Source organism: Elephas maximus, chromosome 2, assembly GCF_024166365.1.
Source record: "Elephas maximus indicus isolate mEleMax1 chromosome 2, mEleMax1 primary haplotype, whole genome shotgun sequence".
Classification (NCBI taxonomy): Eukaryota; Metazoa; Chordata; class Mammalia; order Proboscidea; family Elephantidae; genus Elephas; species Elephas maximus.
The window spans coordinates 104,315,303-104,340,639 of record NC_064820.1 but is presented as its reverse complement, the minus strand read 5'-3'; the positions used below and the strand labels follow the sequence as shown (position 1 = coordinate 104,340,639).

The 25,337-nt window shown below is 39.7% G+C and overlaps 1 protein-coding gene across 15 annotated transcripts in view; it reads right to left on the bottom strand.

Moving 5' to 3' along the window:
* CAST (calpastatin) overlaps window positions 1–25,337 on the bottom strand; it is a 128,606-nt gene that overhangs the window by 10,060 nt on the left and 93,209 nt on the right. For 14 of the 15 annotated variants that reach the window (XM_049869433.1, XM_049869442.1, XM_049869508.1 and 11 more), the window contains 10 exons: window positions 21,641–21,724; window positions 20,290–20,337; window positions 19,035–19,130; window positions 17,190–17,285; window positions 13,230–13,331; window positions 12,642–12,725; window positions 10,393–10,443; window positions 10,150–10,221; window positions 6,946–7,044; window positions 320–427 (listed from right to left, as the gene is read on the bottom strand). In XM_049869433.1, coding sequence (XP_049725390.1) covers window positions 320–427; window positions 6,946–7,044; window positions 10,150–10,221; window positions 10,393–10,443; window positions 12,642–12,725; window positions 13,230–13,331; window positions 17,190–17,285; window positions 19,035–19,130; window positions 20,290–20,337; window positions 21,641–21,724 — 840 coding nt within the window. The remainder of the gene's footprint in view (window positions 1–319; window positions 428–6,945; window positions 7,045–10,149; window positions 10,222–10,392; window positions 10,444–12,641; window positions 12,726–13,229; window positions 13,332–17,189; window positions 17,286–19,034; window positions 19,131–20,289; window positions 20,338–21,640; window positions 21,725–25,337) is intronic. The other variant, XM_049869491.1, reaches the window with a different exon arrangement.

The following is a 25,337-nucleotide window of genomic DNA, read 5'->3' as shown; positions in this document are numbered from 1 at the left end:
GTCCCTTCTACCAGGTAAAACCAAGAAAAGTTAATGTGGGAAGAGAATAAAATTAACAGGCATGGCTGTGCTTTTCCGACAAAGTCTGGTCGTACAAATAGTACTGCCTTTGGATTCCACACCATAATCACCCTCAGTGAGAAAATTAAAAAAATGCAACGCTGAGCAAAGAGAAGGAGAAATCAGAGTTAAGTTATTCAGCTGTTCCCTAACTTGTGACAATGTCAGAAGCAGTCATTTTCCTTTAGTGTGGAGTTTAGGGTGTCATATGGTATAAAAGCCTTATATTTTCATTTATTTCTGGATTTTTCTATTTTACCTTAACTTTATCCTCCATTGGTTTGTTCTCATCTGGGTCAGGCTGTCTTTGTCCTAGGCTGTCAGAAAGTTTATCCAGGGCATCGTCGAGTTTTTTGTGGTCACTTTCCTAAAAAGTAAATGATTCTGAATTAGTCACTGATTAGCCACAGCAGATCAAAGGCAATCAGCGCAGGAGCCCCTTCTTCTCAGAAGGAGACTTGTTTTCTTATAAAATAAAGACATCAGGGGCTAGGGTAAGGGTAGATAGGGTCAGAGAAAGAAATGCTGAGAGTAAAAGATGAGGGAGAATGAGCAGCAACATCTAACCGAATAGTGCTCCTGCTTCCATCCATGCCTGCCCATCTCCTAGTGAAAATCTCTGCGAGCTTTCTGGAAGGCTAAGTGGCAGGGTCAGGGGCCACACTCCAACAGGTTAGACTGAGAGGGATTCTGAAGGCAAATGGACCAATCATGTTCCTTTCATTTAGAAATTAAACATGATTGTAAAACTGAATCTAAAGTTCACAGAGGCTGATGTGAAATGGTTAGGAATCAGGATTTTGCAACAGACAGTTTTCTTTGGTTTTGCAGCTGTACCCTAAGAGCAGATACTGAAGAGTACATTTCACAAAGTACAAAATGTGGCCCAGGCAGGCTGTAGGAAGCCAGGGAGCTCAGCACTGCCCTCCCAATACTTCCTGGACCACAAAATCCCAGAGACAATCTGGTGTCATGAGAGGGAGAGGGCTCAAAGGACTTAAAAGACTTTCTGAACAGGTGGGGGTCTCTCTCTTCACCCTCAGGAAGCTCAACTGTAGATGGGATGGAGATGGGAATGGGAGCTGGTATTCTAGGGGGAAGAAAAAAATTCGGGGCCACCACAACAATTACGATCAAGGTTAACGAAAGTTGATTTCCACTACCATTTATTTACTGTATGATTCAGGCAAGTTATTTAACAATAAGACCTATACTCATAAAGTGCAGAGAGGATTAAATGATTGAAAAGGTATTTAAAAGAATACTTGTCCCGTGTTAGTGCATGACATTATATATTATTATAGTGAAATCCTAAGATGATTTGTTTTTTTAAAAACATTTTCAATATGATACATTCTAAATATTGACTTCCATCTGTAAACGAATTCAATTTAAAAAATGTGTATAACATCTACATTGTACAAGACACCATGCTGGGCTCTGTCTTACACTGCACAGAACTTCCAGTTAATTTCCAAATGTTTTCTGATACATTATCCAGGTTTATTTGGTACTCTCAATGACTCTCAGAGTAAACTAAGCTTTTTTGGAGGAAGAAGAAAGCAAGCTCAGAAAGGCTGTGTAATTTGCCTCAAACCACGATGTTAAGCTGTGAAAGGGACCCTGGTCAGGAGACTGAACACATGGGTCCTTTTCCCTATCATGCCCAGTCATAGCCATGATCTTCCATTTCCTTCTGAAGAAGCTTTTCCTGTTGGGGTACTTTTACTATCTGGCTCTTAGAAAATATGCTTTTGATATATGTAACACTGGTGGAGAAGCCCTGGTAGTGCAGTGATTAAGCACTCAGCTGCTAACTGAAAGGTCAGGGATTCAAACCCACCAGCAGCTGCATGGGAGGAAGATGTGGCAGTCTGCTTCGGTAAAGATTATTGCTTTGGAAACCCTATGGGGCAGTTATACTTTGTCCTATAGGGTCACTATGAGTCAGAGTTGACCTGACAGCAATGTGCTTGGTTTGGGCTTCTGGAATATTAAAAAAAATATATTGCTGGTGACTAAATCTTGTCTAACGTCCCCAGGGAAACCCTGGTGGCATAGCAACTCGACGGCAACAGGTTTGGTTTGGTAATGTTCCCAGCAAAGAAAACTCACATGAATTATGACAGTAATAATAATTTACTCTTTGATTCCCAAGTATATTCATTTAAATGAGACCTTATGCCTAGTTTCAGTGATATCTTCAAATAACTAATTACTAATATTTATTATTAACATCATATACGCATGTTACTAATAAATATTACTAATAATTACTAAATTGAAACTGAACTCTGATGGGAAAAGTGGGGCTCTAAACACAATCAAAGGCTTTTGTTTGCTAATGCTTACTAATAGCCTCAGTCAGGGTGGAAGTTCTAATGACTATTAAGAAGTGTAAATGGCCATCCAGGTTATCCATGTTCTTCTTTCTGTTGCAGGAGGACTTTGATCATCCTGGGTGTGTTTTCTCTGTCTCTCATACATACATGTGCACACACACAAACACACATGCACACACAGCGTTTTATTGGCTTTAAGTGTATCACTGGAGACCAGGGTCATAGCTGCTGATGGTGGATCTACCCATGGGCCCTGTGCGGGCTGGGTCGTCTGAGCCTCTGGACAATTTCAGATGATCCTGAGGCTGACACAACAGCAGGGAAATCTATCCAGAAGCTCAGACTCCAGCAGTAAGCAAGCTTTGATGCTACATCAAAAGGAAAAGAAACATAGCAGCCTTCACTAAAGCTACTTCATCTCCATCTAGCAAACCAGGCACTGTGCTCAACCGGAGGCGGTGGCTGTGCTTTGGGGCGATCCTTTCATCTTTTGATGTGGAGTGGACCACTCTCTAATGTATAATTTGGTACTGCACAGATAATTAATCAAGGAAAATCTGGAAAAGCTTTGGTCCCACAGCCTTGCCTCGGAACATGTAAATAATTAAAACAATATTGATGCTGAGGTTTTTCTATTACCAGCATGAAAATAACAAATTTTTACTGCTGTGAGTGGGAGGAATACAATGCTATTCCATGATGTTTGTGAATTTTTTGGGGGGGTGGGGTGGGGAGAAGCTCAAACACAGCAATTACATAAAATAAACCCGAAGTTTAAATAATGGGTTGTAAATTACAGCACGTGCCAGGAAAAACAGAGAGGAGGAGAAAATGAATTATTAGGAAGGCTAAAATATTTTCAAAATCTAAACATCTGAGTATACACTGTTGTACTTTCAATTTTAATAAAGCAACAATATTAAACTTCTCAGATGAGTGTCAAATACTTTAAACATAAGGTGTTTCATTTAAACAATTCATAGGTACTCTGTCATCTGCCTGAGGAGCCCTGCTGGCACAGTGGTTAAGCAATCCACTGCTAACAGAAAGGCTGGTGGTTTGAAACCACCGGTGGCTAAATGGGAGAAAGATGTGGCAGTCTGGTTCCATAAAGATTCACAGCCTTGGAAGCCCTGTGGGGTTGCTGTGAGCTGGAACAGATTTGAAGGCCACGGGTTTTGGTTCTCTGTCACATCCCCAGTTGCTGGTCTTAGTTATTCTGAAAGAAAAGGTGCCTTTGTTTGTTTTCATTTGCTCTAAACAGACCCCCCGTGTTCTTCCTTGGGTATTCCTTCTTAATGTTGCTGTAAAAATAAATTATCTCCCAAACCAAACCTGCTGCCATTGAGTCAATTCCAACTCACAGTAACTCTATGTTGTTGTTGTTAGGTGCCGTCAAGTCGGTTCCGACTCATAGCGACCCTATGCACAACAGAACGAAACATTGCCCGGTCCTACGCCATCCTCACAATCGTTATGCTTGACCTCATTGTTGCAGCCACTGTGTCAATCCACCTCGTTGAGGGTCTTCTTCTTTTCTGCTGACCCTGTACTCTGCCAAGCATGATGTCTTTCTCCAGGGACTGATCCCTCCTGACAACATGTCCAAAGTATGTAAGAAGCAGTCTCGCCATCCTTGCTTCTAAGGAGCATTCTGGCTGCACTTCTTCCAAGACAGATTTGTTTGTTCTTTTGGCAGTCCATGGTACATTCAATATTCTTTGCCAACACCACAATTCAAAGGCGTCAACTCTTCTTTGGTCTTCCTTATTCATCGTCCAGCTTTCACATGCATATGATGAGATTGAAAATACCATGGCTTGGGTCAGGTGCACCTTAGTCTTCAGGGTGACATCTTTGCTCTTCAACACTTTAAAGAGGTCCTTTGCAGCAGATTTGCCCAATGCAATGCATCTTTTGATTTCTTAACTCCTGCTTCCATGGCTGTTGATTGTGGATCCAAGTAAAATGAAATCCTTGACAATTTCTATCTTTTCTCCGTTTATCATGTTGCTCACTGGTCCAGTTGTGAGGACTTTTGTTTTTTTAATGTTGTGGTGTCATCCATACTGAAGGCTGTGGTCTGTGATCTTCATCAGTAAGTGCTTCAAGTCCTCTTCACTTTCAGCAAGCAAGGTTGTGTCATCTGCATAACGCAGGTTGTTAATGAGTCTTCCTCCAATCCTGATGCCCCGTTCTTCTTCATATAGTCCAGCTTCTCGGATTATTTGTTCGGCATACAGATGAAATAGGTATGGTGAAAGAATACAACCCTGACGCACACCTTTCCTGACTTTAAACCAATCAGTATCCCCTTGTTCTGTCCCAACAACTGCCTCTTGATCCATGTAAAGGTTCCTCATGAGCACAATTAAGTATTCTGCAATTCCCATTCTTTGCAGTGTTATCCATAGTTTGTTATGATCCACACAGTTGAATGCCTTTGCATAATCAATAAAACACAGGTAAACATCCTTCTGGTATTCTCTGCTTTCAGCCAGGATCCATCTGACATCAGCGATAATATCCCTGGTTCCACGTCCTCTTCTGAAACCGGCCTGAATTTCTGGCAGTTCTCTGTCGATATACCGCTGCAGCCGGTTTTGAATGATCTTCAGCAGAATTTTGCTTGCGTGTGATATTAATGATATTGTTCTATAATTTCCACATTTGGTTGGACCACCTTTCTTGGGAATAGGCATAAATATGGATCTCTTACAGTCAGTTGGCCAGGAAGCTGTCTTCCATATTTCTTGGCATAGACGAGTGAGCACCTCCAGCGCTGCATCTGTTTGTTGAAACATCTCAATTGATATTTCATCAATTCCTGGAGCCTTGTTTTTCGCCAGTGCCTTCAGAGAAGCTTGGGCTTCTTCTTTCAGTACCATCGATTCCTCATCATATGCCACCTCTTGAAATGGCTGAATAACGACTCATTCTTTTTGGTATAATGACTCTGTGTATTCCTTCCATCTTCTTTTGATGCTTCCTGCATCGTTTAATATTTTCCCCATGGAATCCTTCACTCTTGGAACTCGAGGCTTGAATTTTTTCTTCAGTTCGTTCAGCTTGAGAAACACCGAGCCTGTTCTTCCCTTTTGGTTTTCCATCTCTAGCTCCTTGCACATGTCATTATAATACTTTACTCTGTCTTCTCAAGAGGCCCTTTGAAATCTTCTGTTCAGTTCTTTTACTTCATCAATTGTTCCTTTTGCTTTAGCTGCTCAATGGTCAAGAGCAAGTTTCAGAGTCTCCTCTGACATCCATCTTAGTCTTTTCTTTCTTTTCAGTGACGTCTTGCTTTCTTCATGGATGATGTCCTTGATGTCATTCCACAACTCATCTGGTCTTTGGTCACTAGTGTTCAATGCGTCAAATCTATTCTTGAGATGGTCTCTAAATTCAGGTGGGATACACTCAAGGTCATATTTCCGCTCTCGTGGACTTGGTCTGATTTTCTTCAGTTCCAGCTTGAACTTGCATACGAGCAATTGATGACTGGTTCCACAGTCGGCCCCTGGCCTTGTTCTGACTGATGATATTGAGCTTTTCCATCATCTCTTTCCACAGATGTAGTCAATTTGAGTTCTGTGTGTTCCATCTGGCGAGGTCCATGTGCATAGTCGCCGTTTATGTTGGTGAAAGAAGGTATTTGCAATGTAGAAGTCGTTGGTCTTGCAAAATTCTGTCATTTGATCTCCGGCATTGTTTCTATCACCAAGGCCATATTTTCCAACTACTGATCCTTCTTCTTTGTTTCCAACTTTCGCGTTCCAATTACCAGTAATTATCAATGCATCTTGATTGCATGTTCGATCAATTTCAGACTGCAGCAGCTGATAAAAATCTTCTATTTCTTCATCTTTGGCCATAGTGGTTGGTGCGTAGATTTGAATAATAGTCATATTAACTGGTCTTCCTTGTAGGCATATGGATATTATCCTATCACTGACAGCGCTGTACTTCAGGATAGATCTTGAAGCGTTCTTTTGTATAACGAATGCAACACCATTCCTCTTTTAGTTGTCATTCCCAGCATAGTAGACTATATGATTGTCCGAATGAAAATGGCCAATACCAGTCCATTTCAGCTCACTAATGCCTAGGATATGAACGTTTATGCATTCCATTTCATTTTTGATGATTTCCAATTTTCCTAGATTCATACTTCGTACATTCCAGGTTCTGATTATTACTCTATAGTACAGAGTATAACTGCCCCATAGGGTTTCTGTCTTTATGGGAGAATACTGTCACATCTTTCTCCTGTGAAGTGGCTGGTGGGTTCGAACTGTCAACCTTTTGGTTAGCAGCTGAGCACTTTAACCATTGTGCGGCCAGGGCTGCTAAATATCTCCCAGTTTATGTTAACTGTGGTGGAATAATTTGGAAAAGAATAGGGTGAATGGTTACACAACTTAAAGAGTGTGATTGATGTCACCGAATTATACACGTAGTACTTGTTGAATTGGTGTATGTTTTGTTGTGTATATTTTACCACAATAAAAAAAAAAATAAAACAATAAATAAAGATGTTGCTTACCGAAGCCTTAGGGGGTGGGGCTGCAGAGTGGGTGGTTGAAGCTGGGGTTTGGGAAACCACTTCAGAAACGGCAGCAGAAAGTTTGGCATCTTCAAATTTCTTTTGTAAAAAATTAAGTTTATTTTTATCAGTAATATATGGTGTATACAAAATTATGTCCACAATTGTCATCACTTAAATATAACTCTTAAGATAGCTTTATAGCTGTTTATTCTCTTGATCCAAATAGAGACACAGTCACTCATAATCTTAAAAGCAATTTTATGCTACTTTCCTTCACAGAATATTATTTAACACAATTTCCTATATCTACTTCATACTCGTTATTATTCTAAATGCTGATCATCTAATAATGTAGAGTTTCATGGTTTGTTTACACATTCGCTGCTGTACATTTAAGTTGTTTCCAGTCTTTCAGTTTTCTTCTTTTTAACTAATTGCTCTGACATAATTTCTAGAAGGATCTTTTTATGGTGCTGGCTATATTCTGCCAGACTATTCTCTCAAAGATTTGTAGGAATGATACTGCCAGAAGCAATGAATGAGCATACCTGTTTCCCCCTGGCCTTGATTGCCAACATTAGATTTTTATCACATATTTTTATTTTGATAATACAATAGATGCAAAATGATATAGTACTGTTGTTTAAACTCTAGTATATGGTGTGAGGTTTCAGTTTTATTTTTTTTCTTCTCAATGTTGAATAATAAATTTAAATATTTTTATATGGAAAAAATTATTTGTTTTTATTTTATATACTACTGTGTTATAGTGATTATTTTCTGGCTGCTGAATGAATGTTTACTTTCTGACAATGATAAATACTTTAATAATCTGCTATATTCTGTTAGTAATTTTTACATTTACAGATATAAGTGACTTTAGCTGATGCTGTTCTATCTGTCAAGTTTTAAGATTAGGACTAATTATTTATAGAAGAAACTAACTAGAAGGCCATGTTTTTGGAAATTTTTATGTCACATGGGAAGTACCTGAGAATTAAACTCATAAAAGAGTTATCTTTAAACCTGTGATGGAAGGAAAGTTTGAGAATAGTTACTTTTGTTTAGGTTCTGTGAATTCTAGTGCTTTATGTTTTTGTTAAAAGATTTCTTGGAAAATTATCATACATAGTATTTTTTAATAATTTAGTTGCTCTCTTATACTGACTACTGTATTTTATTTTAATTGAAATTTATTTTATTTGTAGTATTTTCTCTATTTGCCAGTGTTTCACAAATGTAAGGCATTTATAAAATTCAACTGTTGGCTTTGCATTATTAATAATTTAGTTGAACTCTTAACCCTGATTGTTATATTCTCATTTAAAAATTTAATTGTATTTAATTTGTAAGATTTTTTTTCACATTTGCTAGTATTTTGTAAAGTGTTAGTTATTTCAAAAGAAACAACTGTTGACATTTAACTAAAAATGTTATTTTTATCTTCCAGTACGCTTATAACTACTTTTGTTTGGTGGTTACTTTATTACATCTTTTAGAAATTTAAATTTAAAATTCAATGAACTGTTGATTTATCAAGCTTTTCTTTTTCTTCATTATTGATGAAGGCACTTATGATAATAAATGTAGCTTGTGACTGTTGCTTTGTCTGCTTCTCAAAGATTTTAATCTGTAACATCTTATCACCGACTTTTAAAGTCAGTTTTGAATTTATTGGAGCTCTGGTGGCTCTGCGGTTAAGCATTTGGCTGTCAACCAAAAGGTCGGCAATTTGAATCCACCAGCTGTTCCCTGGAAACCTTATGGGGCAGTTCTACTCTGTCCTATAGGGTTGCTATGAGTCAGAATCGACTTGATGGCAATGGGATTTTTCGGTTTTCTGGATTTATTTCTTGATTTCAGTATTATTAGGAAGATATTTATACATTTCTCTATTTAAACAGAATTTGTTCTATTTTACTGTGATCAAAGTAAATGGTAGGTACAGTAGCTACTCCTGTATTTGACACATTCTTTATGATATTTTTTCTCCAAAGTTCTTGGGACCTTCCCTCAAATAATCTTTTACTTTGACCACTTAAAGTTTACCATAATCAGTTACTTCAACCTTATTAACTGTATCTTTTACACTAACAAACATTTTCCTTTTCTAGATTATTGATTTTTCTAAGAGTATTGATTTTTCTAAGAGTAGGGTTTTTTAAAAAGTTGTTCTATCTCCAGTCATTCACTGCACTACTCCTTCTTGGTGTGTTCGGGGAGCACATATAGCTTCAAGGTTATATTTCAAAATCTTTGAATCTTTAAAAGAAAAAAAACCTAACTACTGTAATAATAATGACAGTGATGATGACAAAGGTAATTAAGGTACTGTCCTCCACAATCTGGTCATATGTTCTGCATCATGGTAATGGTATGACTGCATATTGTTGGGGCACTGCTTACTTTACATTCCCCCCTATATCTATCCCTGTATCTTAGTACCTTACAGTGTCTGAATCAGGGCTAGAACGCCTCTGTGTGATGTCGTCTGTTTGTATGGAGGTGGATGAGAGGAAGGCCATGGAATGAGGAGACTGAATGCTGGTGGGGGGTTGTGCTCTAACAGGGGGATAGTAAATATTTTCCGTGTCGTTGTTCACACAGGTATCTGTAAGTTTGTTTTCCAACTGACTTCCAACAATAAATTCAGTAGCTGACAAACTCAGTTCCCTATAAATAGATAACCCAGACCTCACAAAAAAAAAAAAAAAAAAAAAAAAAGGGCTGTACAGTCATATAAGTTTGGGAACACTAGGAGACATAAAAAGTATGTCTGCATATAAAAAGTTTTGATAATCCTACAGTACAGAAACATTACCCAGCATTTACCAGACCTCTTAGTAACAGAATCTTCTTTGAGAGACCATCTATTTCTTCTATCTGGAGCTAAGTTTCCTTGGGAGGGAGTTTGGAAAATGTTAAGTTGTATAAATATCAATGGGTAGAGTTATTGTCTGAAAGGTAATTTTGGAGAAACTAAAATTTGAAATTTCTTTCCAAAGATGTGCTTGATATAGTACATGCTCACTGGTTCAATTATTCAGACTACTGAAAATGGTCACTGGCTGGAAATTATATTTGGTGGGTTGAGGGCCATTAACTTTGTGATTGTTTCCTTGGCCCCCAGGTCAGATTCTAAGTCACTTTACTTCTGCCATCCTAACAGTAAGGAAGTAGAACCAGGAGTTTGAAACTTACAAGAGATGAAGTGTTTTCGGGGCCGGAGAAGTCCTCAGACAAAGCCTCGAGAAGGAGGTCTTCACTCATGGGCTGCAAAAACCAGGAGATGCATCAATAAACACACCAGTCATTCATCTCCTCTTCAAAAGGAGGTTGCTATTTATATGCTGATAAACTCACTAAGGGAAAGCCTATGTCCTTCTTGAATTAACAACTAGGGGCCAAATGAGAAAGATATACTCAGAAAACTGATTTGCTTACTGGAAGTTGTTCCTTGGGCTCTTTTGGAAGGAGTGGTTTTCCATCTTTATCCTATCGAGACAGAGGGGGGAAAAAAAAACATGGCATTTAATCATTCCACAGCTTATCCCAAGAATTCTTTATAAAAGTACATGGGGTCAGTAGGTTACAACTGATGTATATAAACTTGAATCAACATTTCAGGAAACATTCTCTCACCAGAGAATAAACTCTAATTAGTTCATGTTAATAAACAGTAAACTCACAGTACATCAGGCATTATTTGCTAGGTGTGGGGGATGCAAACAGATTAGGCCCGGTTTGTGACCTCAGAAGTCTACAAACTGGTGCATGAGAGAAACAGGTGAACAGTCAATAGAATGGACACGTGCTGTGACAGTGTTTATGGAGTCGAGGAGCAGGGGGAGGAGTCCCTGACCGCCTGGAGGGTGAGCTTGCAAAGGTTGCCTGGAGAAAGCTGAGTAACTTTAGAAGCCACGCATCCAACTAATACGCACTGATGATGTGCCAAGCTGTGTACTAAGCACAGGAAATACAACAGTAGATAGAACAACGTTTCCTCGCCCTCATGGAGCTTACCTTGTAGGTGGAATGTTCTGTAACTAAGATTATGTCAAGCTTTAAAAAGACTCTAAGGGCCACATTTGGTGTTAAAGGGCAAGAATCCATAAAGCATTTGAGGCTTTTTAGTAAAAGGCCTATAAATTTATGGCAAATTCCACTTCTCCACATATATAAAAATAAACAAGGACAGGGCTATCTACATGGAGATTTCTACAGAGAAACTAGCCAAGCCGTTTTTTTGTTTTGTTTTCTTTTGCTTTATTTTAAATATGAGAAGGTGCTGTGGTTTAGAGGCATCACACACTTCCCTCTTAACTGACAAGTGCTTTATCCCCTTTCTCATCTCTTCTGCAGGTTCACTTGTACCTTCTGATCATTCCCCAGCTAGCAGGGAAAGCAGGACCTGGGCTTGTTCTCCACCCTTGAGCTGCAGAGGCAGCAAATACCCAAGTGATGCACAGGGTCACGGAAGCACTTCTGTTCCACACTCAAATGGAAATCGTGTTCCTATCACTTCACAGTCATCTCTGGAAGGGGGAAACTGAGGTCTGCCCTCAGGGGGCTAAATCTCACTGAACAGACCTGATGTGAACATGGCTGATGGATAACCATATGGCATTTAAACAAGAGGTCACACCAACATCTGAAAATGTTATAAAGCAGTATTAATATGTAAAGTGTGAGGTAAGTTCAGAGAAGGGTGAAACACCGGCAGAATAAAGTAGTCAGGGACAGCTAATCATCCGATTACTTAAAAACTGCAACTGAAATTAAAGGAAGGAAGAGAGAAAGTAACCCACCTCCTACTGTGAGAGCACTACCCTGGACTTGACCAGCTTCTACCAAACAGGGAGTCAGAAGAGACACACATGCAGCCCTTAACAGACTCTGAGAGCACTTGTAAAGAAACCCACAAACAAGCCCAAAGTAATAGAAACACCATGGTCCCAAGTAAACTGTGAAATGAGGAAAGGAAGTAGAATAAAGGTATCCAGAACAATACACTGTTAATCAGGGAGAACTCAGTGTAGGTCCTCTGTTTGCCAAATAAATGGACTGATGAACGTGGAGTATCAATTTGAGCTTCCTGAGCTATTAGTGAAGTGTGAGCTGAATATTCTTTTAGCAGTGGCTCATTCTGAAAATAACTGACATTCATTTTATTGTCCATGCATCTGCCGCTGTCTAAGTGGCTGTACTTAAACTACAAGACTCAAGCGGGGTCTGCCTGTGTCACTTGTTCTTTAGAATCTGCACATTCAATATAAAGGAAACGGGCCCGCTCCCCACTTTACTCAACGTTAAACGGACTCTTTCCCCTTATTTATTTCAGTCTATATTTAAGACTTGCTTTTTTGCCCTCATAGGGAATAACTGCTTTTCATTTTGGTTTTTCTCTCTACATAAAGTTTTCTAACTTTTCTTTATTTCTGCTATTATAACAAACCACATATTGGAACAATGGAAAACATCAGGTAGCTCAGACATTAGCTTTCTTTCACTTCAGGAAGGAGTGAAAAGCTACTTATCTGGGTTCTAATAGCATATTAATGGATCAATACTATTTGGTGTTTGAACTATTAACAAGATCTTCGTATCACAGACCCGTTTCCATGTCCCCATTTTAGGGGTATGAAATTCAGTATGGAGTAAAAGAAAATCGGAAAAAATCCCAGCCTGCTTACCTTGGCCTCTTCTAATCTGTAGTCAGGAGGAATTGTTTCTTCCTTTTCCCCAAGTTTTTCACGGTCCTCTTCTTTGGCTTTCTCCTGAATAAAAATTATACCATTTTCATTGCTAATATATCTTTTCCCTATAAAACGGATAAATGAATGACTGAATTTGAGGTAAATAAATCCATCATCAGGTTAGAACATACATATGGCCTTATATTCAAGTTCATATAGCAATATAGCAACTTATTCTTTCACACTGTAGTTAAGACACCACCGTACAGCAAGCCGGGCTGAAAGGCAGGCTGTGAGGAGCAGTGGACAGCTGTTAATTTCTCTCAGGAGTACTCAGCAATGTGAATGCAGGCAGGCAAAGGAAGATTCGGAAAATTCTGATATACAAGTTCTATCCACTAACTGCTGCAGTTAAACACTGACACTTACTCAGGCTTAACTTATTAAGGAGAATATGAACAGTAATGGAGAAAGCTACCAGGTCATGTTTCATGGGAAATACTAAAAAAACAAACAAACAGAAAAACGCCTTATGGGGGCACATTAATGATGGTTATTTTCTAGAAGTTTCTGAGCTGCCGTTACCTTGACTTTATCCACCGCAGGTTTTCCATCTTCTGGATCTGCTTCCTTTTTCCCCAGGCTACCAGCCAAGGCTTCTACAGCATCATCTGGCACAGCGCCCTTCTAGAAGTACATTAGTGGATATCCTAAGTAGGCGGTTAATCACTCCTTTTAAAACAGACTATATCAGACAATTCAGAAAGGTGTACCTATTCCAGGCCTAGATGAGAAGCACACATCACCTAATAATTTGAGTATCAACTGAATTGGAACCTATTTTTTTTTAATACATAAAATGTTAAAAATTAAAGTGTCCTACACTAAATGTTAAGTGTATACAACTTATATAATAGCATTAAGAAATTTAGGAGATCTAAACCAGCATATTTTGGTTTACAAATAAGGAAGGAAATGGAATGAGGTACCATGGAGAAGCTGACGGTCAGAAAAGAAGAAGTTCCTTTCATGTAGACCATTTTATAGATGGCACAGGAAAGATTTTCAGTAAAGCCCACAACAGGACATTCTTCCCAAATCTCTGTGAAATCACCTGGCTTGTCACAAGGGAGGAGGCTAAGCTGAGTCTCTACATTCTCCCTGTGGGCCTTCTACTGGTCAAAGCGGATCCATGGCCGATTCAGATGACTCTGCCTGTGACCAGGCTAACCTGAATGGTGTATGGAAACAGTCTACCTGTGCTCCACTGTTCAAAATGAAATGTGTCCCTTCATGATGTAGTGGGCTTCAGCCACTCTGGTATTTAAAATGAAAACTGGATGAATACAGACAATGTTATAAAGAGAAAATAAAGGAGAAATTATGTTTGGGCTAAAAGATAGGACTAGATCCAAACTCTGGGTCAGGATCCATTCATTGTTGTTCTTGTGTGCTGTTGGATCGATTCCAACTCACAGTGACCCTATATGGCAGAACAGAACCACCCCATAGCGTTTCATAGGCTGAAATCTTTACAGGAGCAAATCTCTAGGTCTTTTCTTCAGTGGAGTGGCTGGTGAGTTCAAACCACAGACCTTGGGTTGGCAGCTGAGTGCTTAACCATTGTGCCACCAGGGCTCCTTCATTCATTCGCTGGTGACTCATAAGATCAATTTAATGATTTGTGATTAGGACTTTTTTTTTTTTTAATAAAAATAATGGTCTAGAAATAAAGTACATCACACATAACATGGATAAGTATCATTCAATTAAACTGCTGTTTCCATTGTGTGGGTACTGCGTTGCAGTATACACGAGTTTCCTACTCTTGGTCCTGATCAAACAAAAGTATGAATGTCCCTGGATTAAATGGTTTCAAAGTTTATTCTTATGACAATAATCTGTAACCTCACATTGAGTAAAAATGTCTTTTCTGTTTATATATCTTAGCCATCATTCCAAGTTAGAAAAATTGTGTTCCTGCTAAGCTGTACTGCAAAAGTAAAGCTTGCGAACGTGGAAAGGCAGACTGAGTGGAAAGTAATTTATTGCCATCTGGTGGCTGGATACTGCACCGATCCTCTTCCCAGGAGCAACAAAAATCCCAGATATATCTAACCTGTTTGGGGTTATATCTAAAGTGCAAGAGTTCTCCCTGTGCCCAAATCTTACCCAGCCAATCTGAATTGCTACCTGATCCCAGACACCTTCCTCCACACTTTTCTTCTTTTTTCCTCTAGCCTCTTCTGTAGAATCTTTGGAAACCACTGCTTCCCAAATCTATGTCCTTTGTCAACCTCTGGTTTAAGAAATTAGCAAAACAGTTACAGAAAAGCTAGAAGAAGTAGTCTTAAGAACTAAGAAATCTGGAAACAGGACTAAGGACTAAAACTTCCATTTCTGTAGTATTTCATGTTGTCACTGGACTTCCTCAATAAATTTTCTTTTTATACAAATAGAACCACAGAGGGAACAATCTCATCTTTCTTTGATCTTTCTCTCTGTGGCCCTTTGCTCACTAATCCTTCAGCCTTTCTGGAGTCCCTTGACCTTTATCACACTCCTCAGCTTCCACGGGTTTCACAATCCCAGAAATGCCAGTTGCTTCAGTGATCATAGCTGGAATTGGTGGGGCAGAGGCCCAGAAAAGGGAGTCGGGAAATGAGAAAATTAGAGCTCTCTTTATATCCACTAAAATTACAATATTTGACTCTCCGCAGTCAGGGTCAAGTTGGAAAGGAACTAACTGAGCCCTCTAGGCCCTGGCAGTCATAGATGAAACATGTTTTGGTCACAAGAGTTCTGCCCTAGAATATTGGTTATTATCTTTTTGATTCTCATCACTGCCTCTAATCCGGTTTCTTTCACCAGTCTCTTCCCACATCCCCTCATCTTCTCCTGTTCTTTACCACTATGGCCTGTGGCCTGGAACCTGCAGTGAAAAAGTCTCTGGAGAGAGCCTTGAAACCGAAACAAAACACAAACAGAGTCAAGTCCTGTCGGAGGCAGGAGGGAGACCCTGGACTCTGGCGTGTTTGCAGTTGGCACCCAGATAGCCCTGGTGGGAAGCAGCCACTTCAGAGCACCTAAGACCATTACCCTCCACCTTCTTCAAAGCCACTCTTTCTCAAACTATTGAATGCACATATCCCAAGCACGCCAAGTGCTGGCTTGTCCTCAGCTCACTTTGTACCCAGGAAAATGGTGCCATTCCTGCTCCTCAGTGAGATCCTGCCTTCTACCTGCAAGCCTTTCCTAATTCTTCCTGGAGAGGGGGTCCTTCTCCTGTGCTCCCTCTGTCCCCCTTCCATATGGGAATAATCAAGTAGTCCTGTAACCCTGAGATCTGGTTGATACCCACACTAGCTGGAAGGCAGCTGATGGCAGGGGCTGTATGTCCTATCTCAGCTGAGGCTCTGAAAGGCTAAGTGACTGTTCTAGGTCAGCCCAAGGCCACCTTTCCCTCGTCTCTAACAGGAAGATGATCACAGCAGACTAATGTACTGTCCTTGTGAAATTTAATCAGAAGACACTGTAAAACATCTTTAACACCAGCATAGTAGGTGATGAAAAGTTAGCAGTTCAAAGTGCAGATTAACTAATCTGTAGTACTGAAACATACTTCTACCAGATGTTATTCCATGAGCCAGGTTATATCATGGCTAACTGAAACAAGACTCACTGAATTCAAAGGAAAACAAAGATTCAACTAGCTAAATCTCATATTTCATACACAAATTAGAAAGAGAGATGAAGTCAAGAAATGAAGAGAAGGGGATGGAGTCAATTTGCCCTGCTTTGGTTGGGAGGGTGGAGAGGAGGCATGATGACTTTGGCGCAAGTTGTTCTACCAAGAAAAGCCAAAACCAAACCAAACCCACTGCCGTCGAGTCGATTCCGACGCATAGCGACCCTACAGGACACAGTAGAACTGCCCCATAGAGTTTCCAAGGAGCGGCTGGCAGATTTGAACTGCCGACCTCTTGGTTAGCACCCGTAGCACTTACCCACTACGCCACCAGGATTTCCTCTACCAAGAAAGCCAGTAAAAAGTAACACTGGGCTATTTGTGGAACCTCAAATAGGCTCAAAGACACACAAAACTGAGAAAGCATGACTATCGATAAATAACAGGAACTAGAAAGAATTTCAGCAGGGGAAAGAAAACACAGTTTGCTGCAATTTAATTAAAAAATTTAAATCTAGCCTGAATTTCTCGTACACTGCTGAAGTCCAAGGAAACCCTGGTGGCGTAGTGGTTAAGTGCTACGGCTGCTAACTGAAAGATTGTCAGTTCAAAGCCACTAGACGCACCTTGGAAACTCTATGGGGGCAGTTCTACTCTGTCCTAACAGGGTCGCTGACTCGACGGCAGTGGGTATATATGGGTGTAAGGGCTAAAGTCCAAAGAACGGAAGATACAATAGCTACATCATATTTTCTTATTCATTATGTCAGAATAAAATGGTAAAAAACAGCAGAATGTGTATGAGAGAAGAACAAAACTTTCTCAAAGCATTTCTCAATGCCCAAGGGGTTACTCACTGAGGTGGCTGGCTGGGGCGGTGCGGACTGAATACTACACATCGAGGTCCGAGACACAGTCTCTCCCACAGGAGTTGGGGCTGGGGTCTCAGATTCCTGAGGAAAGAAGTAGGTACTTTGAATAACTTTAGAAATAACTAGTTAGTAGCAGTGAACAATGCCGTACCAACAATACACTCTGCTGTATTATATGCTGCGAACATGATTCTCTCGAATGTCTAGGGATTTGTTGAGTAGCAAAGAAGTCCAGGTACATTGAAATTCTCCAGCTATCATTATTCCAACCTAGTTTCATCTTTTACCTTAGGTAGGTTACTTAACCTCCCTGAGACTCAGTTTCCACTGTAAAATGAGAACAGTGATATAGGTACTATCACTGTTCTGTAAAATAAGAACAGTGATAGTACCTATATCTCAAGGTTAATATGGACCTATGCTTTGCATAGTACCTGGGAACATAGTAAGCTCAATAAATGTTAACAATTGTTGTTATTACTTTATTTTTCATCATATAGAATAATATATAACAATAAGCTAATATTCCAATTATATAGTGTAATATAATGTCATATATTTTTATGTATCTGTCCAACAGCACTTTGTAAGTATCTATATATAAATGCCAGGTAGTCATATTATCCCAGTCTCAGCATTACTAGAGAACTTACTAGAAATGCAAATTCTTGGGTCCTACATGGGGCAGTTCTACTCTGTCCTATAGGGTTGCTATGGGTCGGAATCAACTCGACAACAGTGGGCTGGGGTGGGACCCTGAAGTACTAAATCAGAAATTCCAGGAGTGGAGCCCAGAAATCTGGTTTAACGAGCCCTCCAGATGATTCTGACTCACATTAAAGTTTGAGAGCCACTGTACTATCTCATTTTAATCACATGAATAAATTTCAAACAAACTGGTTTTCAATCCAGACATTTAAGGAAGCCTTTTATCCTATATACAAGGTGCTCAGCAGATAATCATTAATAGGGTACGATCTTTGCTTTCAAGGAGTTCACGACCTATTTACTACTTGTGACTATTAGAAGTGAAGATGGACCAGCACTTGTAAAAAATGCTCTAAGAGGGACATATAAAGCAAGAACTACAGACCCCCGCTGTGCTGCATTCTGGTTAATAAGGTAGAAGGGTAGGGGTATGGCCTGGAGAGGGAAAAGCAGGAGATCATGGAGTCCAGGTTTTAGCAGAACTTAAAGGATGAGCAGGACTTTAGTTGATCTACATGTAGAAGGAAAGGGAATTCCAGACAGAAGGGGGACCATGAGAAAAGGCAGGGAGACAGACAAGTACTTACTGCAAGTTTAGTGATGAGAGGGCAAAACATGGTAGGAAAAGGAAGCTGAAAAGAGAAGCTGGGGCCAGAAAACATTAGTAGTGACTTTTTATTTCATAGGGAATGGGAAGTTCCTGAGAGCTGGGGATTGACAGAGCCACAACCATGCTTGAAAGAGGGTAATTCTGGGGGACAGAGGATGGAGTGGGGGAAGATGAAGACAGAGCCCACTGCAATCTTGAGGTGAGAGACGATGACAACTTAGGTTACAGAAGCAGGACTAGAAAAGACAGGATTTAAGAGATTTTCTAGAGGAATAATTACAGGACATGGCCTCTGATTTGAGGATGAACAGATTAAAGGAGGATTTAAATTGCAGGAATGCCAGGGTCAGCTTGGGAAAAGAAAGGACATTCAGAAAAAGGCAAGACAAAAGCTTCATGTGAAAAAGGATGGCCTAAGAGGCTTTCTGTCAATCACTTCATGCTTCAAGAGTTTTAGTCTCATACTTTTAAGATTATCAAAAAAAACTAGAGATTCGTATTTAGAAACGTACTTCTACTTTTTTAGTTGGCTTAGGTGGTTTTTCTTTACTTTTAGGCTGGTCAAAATCTTCCAAAAGTTCATCAATGAGTTCTGATTCACTCAGGGGCTGTAATACAAGAAAGATTACATATTATGAAGTGACTAATTTTACTGTGTAAAAAAAAAAATTTTCATAGGAAGAGATTTCATTTTTTTTTTAAAACATATTTTAGGATCTAAAACCAAAAGCTAATTTATACACTTCTGAAAGTGTCACCACCTATACCAACAAATTTTATTAGTAGATACTTTAAAATGTGCCATATCTTTCATTCATCAATGTAGGATAAAAATGTCATGAAACAACTGAAGAATACTAAATATCTCAGTACCACAAATTTCTAACGGTTTACTTAGTCAAAACTTTTCCTGACACTCAAATTTCAGAAGAATTTTGTTCATATAAAATTGCTTGTCCTTTCCAATAAAGAGCTGTGTAGTTTTTTTCTGGTGTTTTTTTTTTTTTTTCCCCTACTTCCTAATGACTTCCTTTCTGAATAAATTAGAGGAAACATAGGTCATATACTCCTTTCCTATAACTATATATGTGTTTTTGGCAGGCAAGTTCTGCTATCTTAGTTATTTCAGCGATGCGTACAGAGATTTGGAATAACAACAGTAGGTAACTAATGACAGAATGGCACAGCGATTCGGAATCCAGGCCCCAAAGCTGGCAGCTTGAGTTTTGAGGCCTGACTCTTGCTATTTTCTAGCTAAATGACCTTAGGTGATTCACTTAGTCTCTGTGAGTCTTAGTTTCCTCATCTGTAGAATGGGAATAATAACAGTGCCTTCCTTGTTTAGTGAGGACTAAAAAGCACTTAGCACAGTGCCATCTAATAAATGTTGCTAATTATTATCATGACAGGTAACTACCAACTTAAGGCACTACAGAATCATTAGCGTGTTTGATCCCATGATTAGGATCAAGCTCAATCAGTGCTAACACAATCTAGTTTTAGAGCCACCCTGACACCAGCAGCTAATGTTCAAAGAAAATTCATCCCTCTAGTGATTTTTTTTTTTTTTTTAATAAGGAAACAATCATTCCAATACGTGAAACGTCGTCAGAGACATCAGCCCAGCATCAGTGTCACAGAAGTCCCCTCTCCTTAATACCAGCGTGACAGGCATGTCTCCATAGTGAACTCTGGCCGGTCAAAAAGATCTCAATTTATACTTTACATTTCTGTATTTTTCAAGTATCACACAAAACATTTCCTAACCTTTGGTTTTTCTGCAGGCTCTGGCAATAGTGGTTTTCCATCTTTATCCTACAAATGAAAATGGAGATGTATTGAAAATAAAACATAACATTTTGTTTACTTATCCCGTAAAGTCTGGCTTTGGGAATTCCAGGATATTGAGAGGAGAGCTTGTTTTATTGTTCTATTTGAGTAAATTTGTGCTTCATAATTACCTTTTATAAAGTATGAGAATAAGGAATTGATATGCAATATCAACTGATAATCAACTTGACTGCCTATCTCGAAGATGTTTTTGCTGATATAGACACATACAGAGACACTTAAGTAGATACTGTTGATAAAATTTTACTAAATATGAGGTGCATTTACTTTTCTTAAAAGTTACTAAAAAAATTTTTTTCCATCCCAAAGCAGCAGAGAGAAAAAACTTTGGCAAAAAAGATGCAGTTGACATTAATGAAAGATTAAAAAAAAGATAAAAAAGACTATGCAAGAGCCAAAGGAGTAGATACCATTTCTAAAACAGTTTTTGTTTTTCAGATATGAGTTTCACAATTTAGAATATTTATAAAAATGAAAAACGTTTCATATATAAGCATACATAAGAGTCACAACAACTTTCCATTATGTATTTAATGTGTATTAATTATTTCAAACTTACAAATATAATTACAAGAGTTAGTCCACCATCCTCACCTCAAACCAAAATCACTAACAAAATCACCTTAATTGTGGATACCTATTAATAACTGTAAGGAGCCCTGGTGGCGCAGTGGTTAAATGCCTGGCTGCTAACCTAAAGGTCAGCGGTTCAAACCCACTGGCTGTTCTACAGGAGAAAAGACCTAGTGATCTGCTTCTGTAAAAATTACAACCTAAAAAAAAAAAAAAAAAGTTTTTTTTTTTTTGAAACCCTATGGGGCAGTTCTGCTCTGTTTTATAGGGTCACTATGAGTTGGAATCAACTCGATGGCAATGGGTTTGGTTTGGTTTTGGCATAAATAGTTGTATATTTACATCTGCCACGAAAAAGATCTATGGTACTTTGATCCATATGGCAGTTAAAGAAAAACTTAGTCCCAGATTGTTCCTTCTGCTTTAAAGTTAAGAATCTATGTCAATCATTATTAATAACTGAAACACTTGAATTTGTGGGCATTTTAATAACTACTTAGGAACTCAGGCAGGAACAAGCTACCCCTCAGTGGGCCTCACTGTAGTGGGCAGAGAAGAAAGGGTTCAGGGTTTTCAGAGTTAACATCTGAACTGGGACAGACATGTCCTTAGCATCAAGTGTATGGCCACGACCACACATGACACAGAGGCAAGATGAGTGTGCTGCTGTTACGTACTGTGGCTAAAAACTTACCGTGGCTGGTTTTAGTCTGAACTCAGGTGGGATTGTTTCATCATCTTCACCACACTTCTTCAGCTTTTCTTCTTTGGCTTTTGCCTGATGAAAGTGAGGGAGGAAAAAAAAAAGCATCTGAAGAATACATGTGAAATGAAATTACTTCTTTTATACACTTCATAGGTTTGTAGAGAAGACCAAATCAGGTAGAAGTGTCTGGAAGAGCTCCATAAAATACAAAGCACAAGACCACGGTAAGTGGCTATACGGAAGGCAGTATGTGGTGACTGAGGAAAAAACAAGGCGGAGCCATGAGTCTATGACCTTGGGAAAACACTTAGCCTTTCTCCAGCTTGGTTTCTTTAGCTGTAAAATGGGGCTATTAATAATCTCCTTAGGAGCCCTAGGGGCAAAGTGGTTAAGCACTTGGCTGCTAACTGGAAGGTTGGTGGTTTGAATCCACCAGCCGCGCCGCAGGAGAAAGACCTGGCAATCTGCTTCCATAAAGATTACAGCCTAGGAAGCCCTACGAGGCAGTTCTTCTCTGTCACGTGGGGTCGCTATGAGTTGGAATCAACTCCTTAGCACACAACAATAATCCTTATGTAGCTCACTGACTTGTAAGGATTTCCAGAAAAAACTAAAGATCCTTTGAAGATGGTAAGCTCGGTACAGAAGTCAGTTGCAATAATTTTAATAGCCTTCACCTGCCTTAATCAATGAGGTCATTAACTAAGAGGTGGGAGGGGAGAAATTCAACCAATTCTCATGAATGTTAAACTCAGTTCCGAAATGGGAAAAACATCCCATCACAAATCCTGGCTGATCCACAGATAATGAGTTTACCTCTTTTGAAAGGACTCCTTTCAATAGCACCAGGACTTCACGGGGTTACTAGACCGTGAACAACTAGCTGCATTAGAAATAAAATTGCAGCTCTATAGTCAATCACTGGAAACCCTGGTGGCACAGCGGTTAAGAGCTACTGCTGCTAACCAAAAGGTCAGCAATTTGAATCCACCAGGCACTCCTTGGAAACCCTATGGGGCAGCTCTGTTTTGTCCTACAGGGTTGCTATGAGTCAGAATCGCCTCAACGGCAACGGGTGTATAGTCAATCACTGGACTCCTAGGATATAACACTTGCATTTTAAACATCTGGTGAGTAACCATAAAGTTCCCTGGCATGGAATACTTCATACCTATATCAAGGCATGGATTTAAATCATAAGCTGAGGGACTTATGTGTCTAAGGAAAGGAAGTCACTTAGCAAATTGAGCCCAATGCACCACTGCTCCAACCTATATCGCAGCCTAAGGTAGTAGTTCTCCAGTGATTGATTGAAGGAGCCCTGGTGGTGCAATGTTTAAGAGCTCAGCTGCTAGCTGAAAGGTCAGCAGTTCGAACCCATCAGCTGCTCTGCAGGAGAAAAGACCTCTTGATCTGCTCCCATAGGATTCCAAAAAAAACCCAAACTTGTTGCCATCAAATTGGTTCTGACCCTATAAGACAGAGTAGAACCACCCCATAGGGTTTCCAAGGAGCACCTGCTGGATTTGAACTGCCAACCCTTTGGTTAGCAGCCGAACTCTTAACCACTAACGCCACCAGGGCTTCTCCCGCAGGATTACAGCCTAGGAAACCCTATAGGGCAGTTCTACCCTGTCCTATAGGGTCACTATGAGTTGAAACTCAACAGCACACAACAATGACATCCCATAACACTGATTGATTAGTTAATTGATAAATTAATTGAAAAATTATCAAGCACCTTTAATAAGCCAGCCACTGTTCTAGGCTTTGGAATTACAGTTCTATTCCTCTGACTCTCAGCAAGAAATGAAAAGGTTTTTAACACTTCCAATTGTGTCCTATTTCACCACACTGGGAAGTCCTATTAGCTAGTAGTATTCCCCAATCCAGGGATCTGTTGGGTTTCTAGCCATAATGCAACCTTCATGGAAGTCACAAGTCACCTGTATAAGACTGTGCTCTCTCAGGTCATAGACAGTGGCTGTTAATGCACAGCTAGATCCTTTTGTTGTTTTTGGGTACTTTAAATGCACTGCAGCACTGTGGTTTGTATACAGTAGGCACTGAAAAAAATGTTAATTCTGAATTGAAGCACCACTCAACCAGGTAGCCAAACCCCAAAATGGGAGAAATATATAATGAGGTATCATTGATAGAATAAACATTTATGTGACTGGCCTCCAGCGCATTTAACAGTTTTTCCACAGATAGCTTTCTAGAATGGAAATGGGCTGGAGTGGTGACTCCTATAGGATGGTATCAACCTTTGTGAGCCTGATCACAACATTAGGCTCTCCAAGACGTAACGAATTCACCAATAAGGTACTAAGAATTCAGCCTAAGAATCCAGGGAACTGATGACTCTCCTTAACAAATATTGATACTCTGAACACAATTAAAAAGGAAAACTAGTAAGTCATAGGAGTGGAAAAGAGGAGTTCCTTTTGCTGGAATTTTAGGGGTTTACTGGTGCTCTGAGGTTTTCCAGAGGGAATTTAATATATTTATACACATTCCCAAAACAAAAAAAAAAACCCAAACCCACTGCCATCGAGTCAATTCCGACTCATAGCGACCCTAGAGGACAGAGTAGAACTGCCCCATAGAGTTTCCAAGGAGCGCCTGATAGATTTGAACTGCCGACCTTCTGGTTAGCAGCCGTAGCACTTAACCACTATGCAACCAGGGTTTCCATGCATTCCCAAACTAGTCATTAAACTGCTTTCTAAGTTTTTTGTGTCACTTTTTTTACACTTACTGAACTGAATTTAGTTCCTCTAAGATTCTTTTGGCCCTAGGACTTATGTTCATATCTTTTCCCCCCATATTTATTGTCTTATTCAGTCTCCTTAATTCTCTGTAAGGAGCCTGAGTCCAATTCACTCAAGGCCATGCAGCCCTCTGATGTTGGAACTACAACTTGGTCTCTGGATTTCCCTCAAGATTTTGCCGAGATCACCCTTTCCTTGAGATGGCACTGCTTCTATTTGGCTACTCCAGGCAGTTACATTTCACATTCTGTTTTCAGAAGTTTCCTTTCTTCCCAATACATTACTTGGTCCTGGAGGACAAGGACTGCGGCTTCTCCTGCTCCCTTGTGTTCATCTTCCCGAAGCCTATCATGCCACACTGTGCCCGGTGAGCCCTCAAGGAAAGTTGAAGATAGAAACTGGCCCATTTTGGACTGGGGCAGTCCCAGACTCAGAAAGTTGCTGAAGTCTGCAAGACTCACCGTCCCTGATGACTCAGAACCAGGAAGTGACAGCAGAGACAGTGGCATTATGACAGTGCCACCTATGAGCACCCTTCCTCCAGGATGATCGGGTGGGGCTCATGAGGACCCCCAGCCTGGACTTCTACCTCCTGCTACTAACTTGTCTTGTCAGGATTACCCCCAGGGCAACTGTCTCCTTCCCTTCTCCAGGTCCCCATCACATCCCCCAGAAGACTGAGTCTAAAGAATTCTACAAAAAAATGTAATTTAACACTAAAACCTCCTACACCAAATATAAGCTTGCTTTGGCTCAGAAGGCATGTTAAGACCTTGGAGTATGGAGAGATAACACTCATTAACATCATGCCCTAAATATTCAGGACCTCCAGTTAAAGAATAACTGTACTTCATTTCATTATGATTTGAGACAAATATCTTAACATTTTTCCTCATAGTTATAACAGAGGA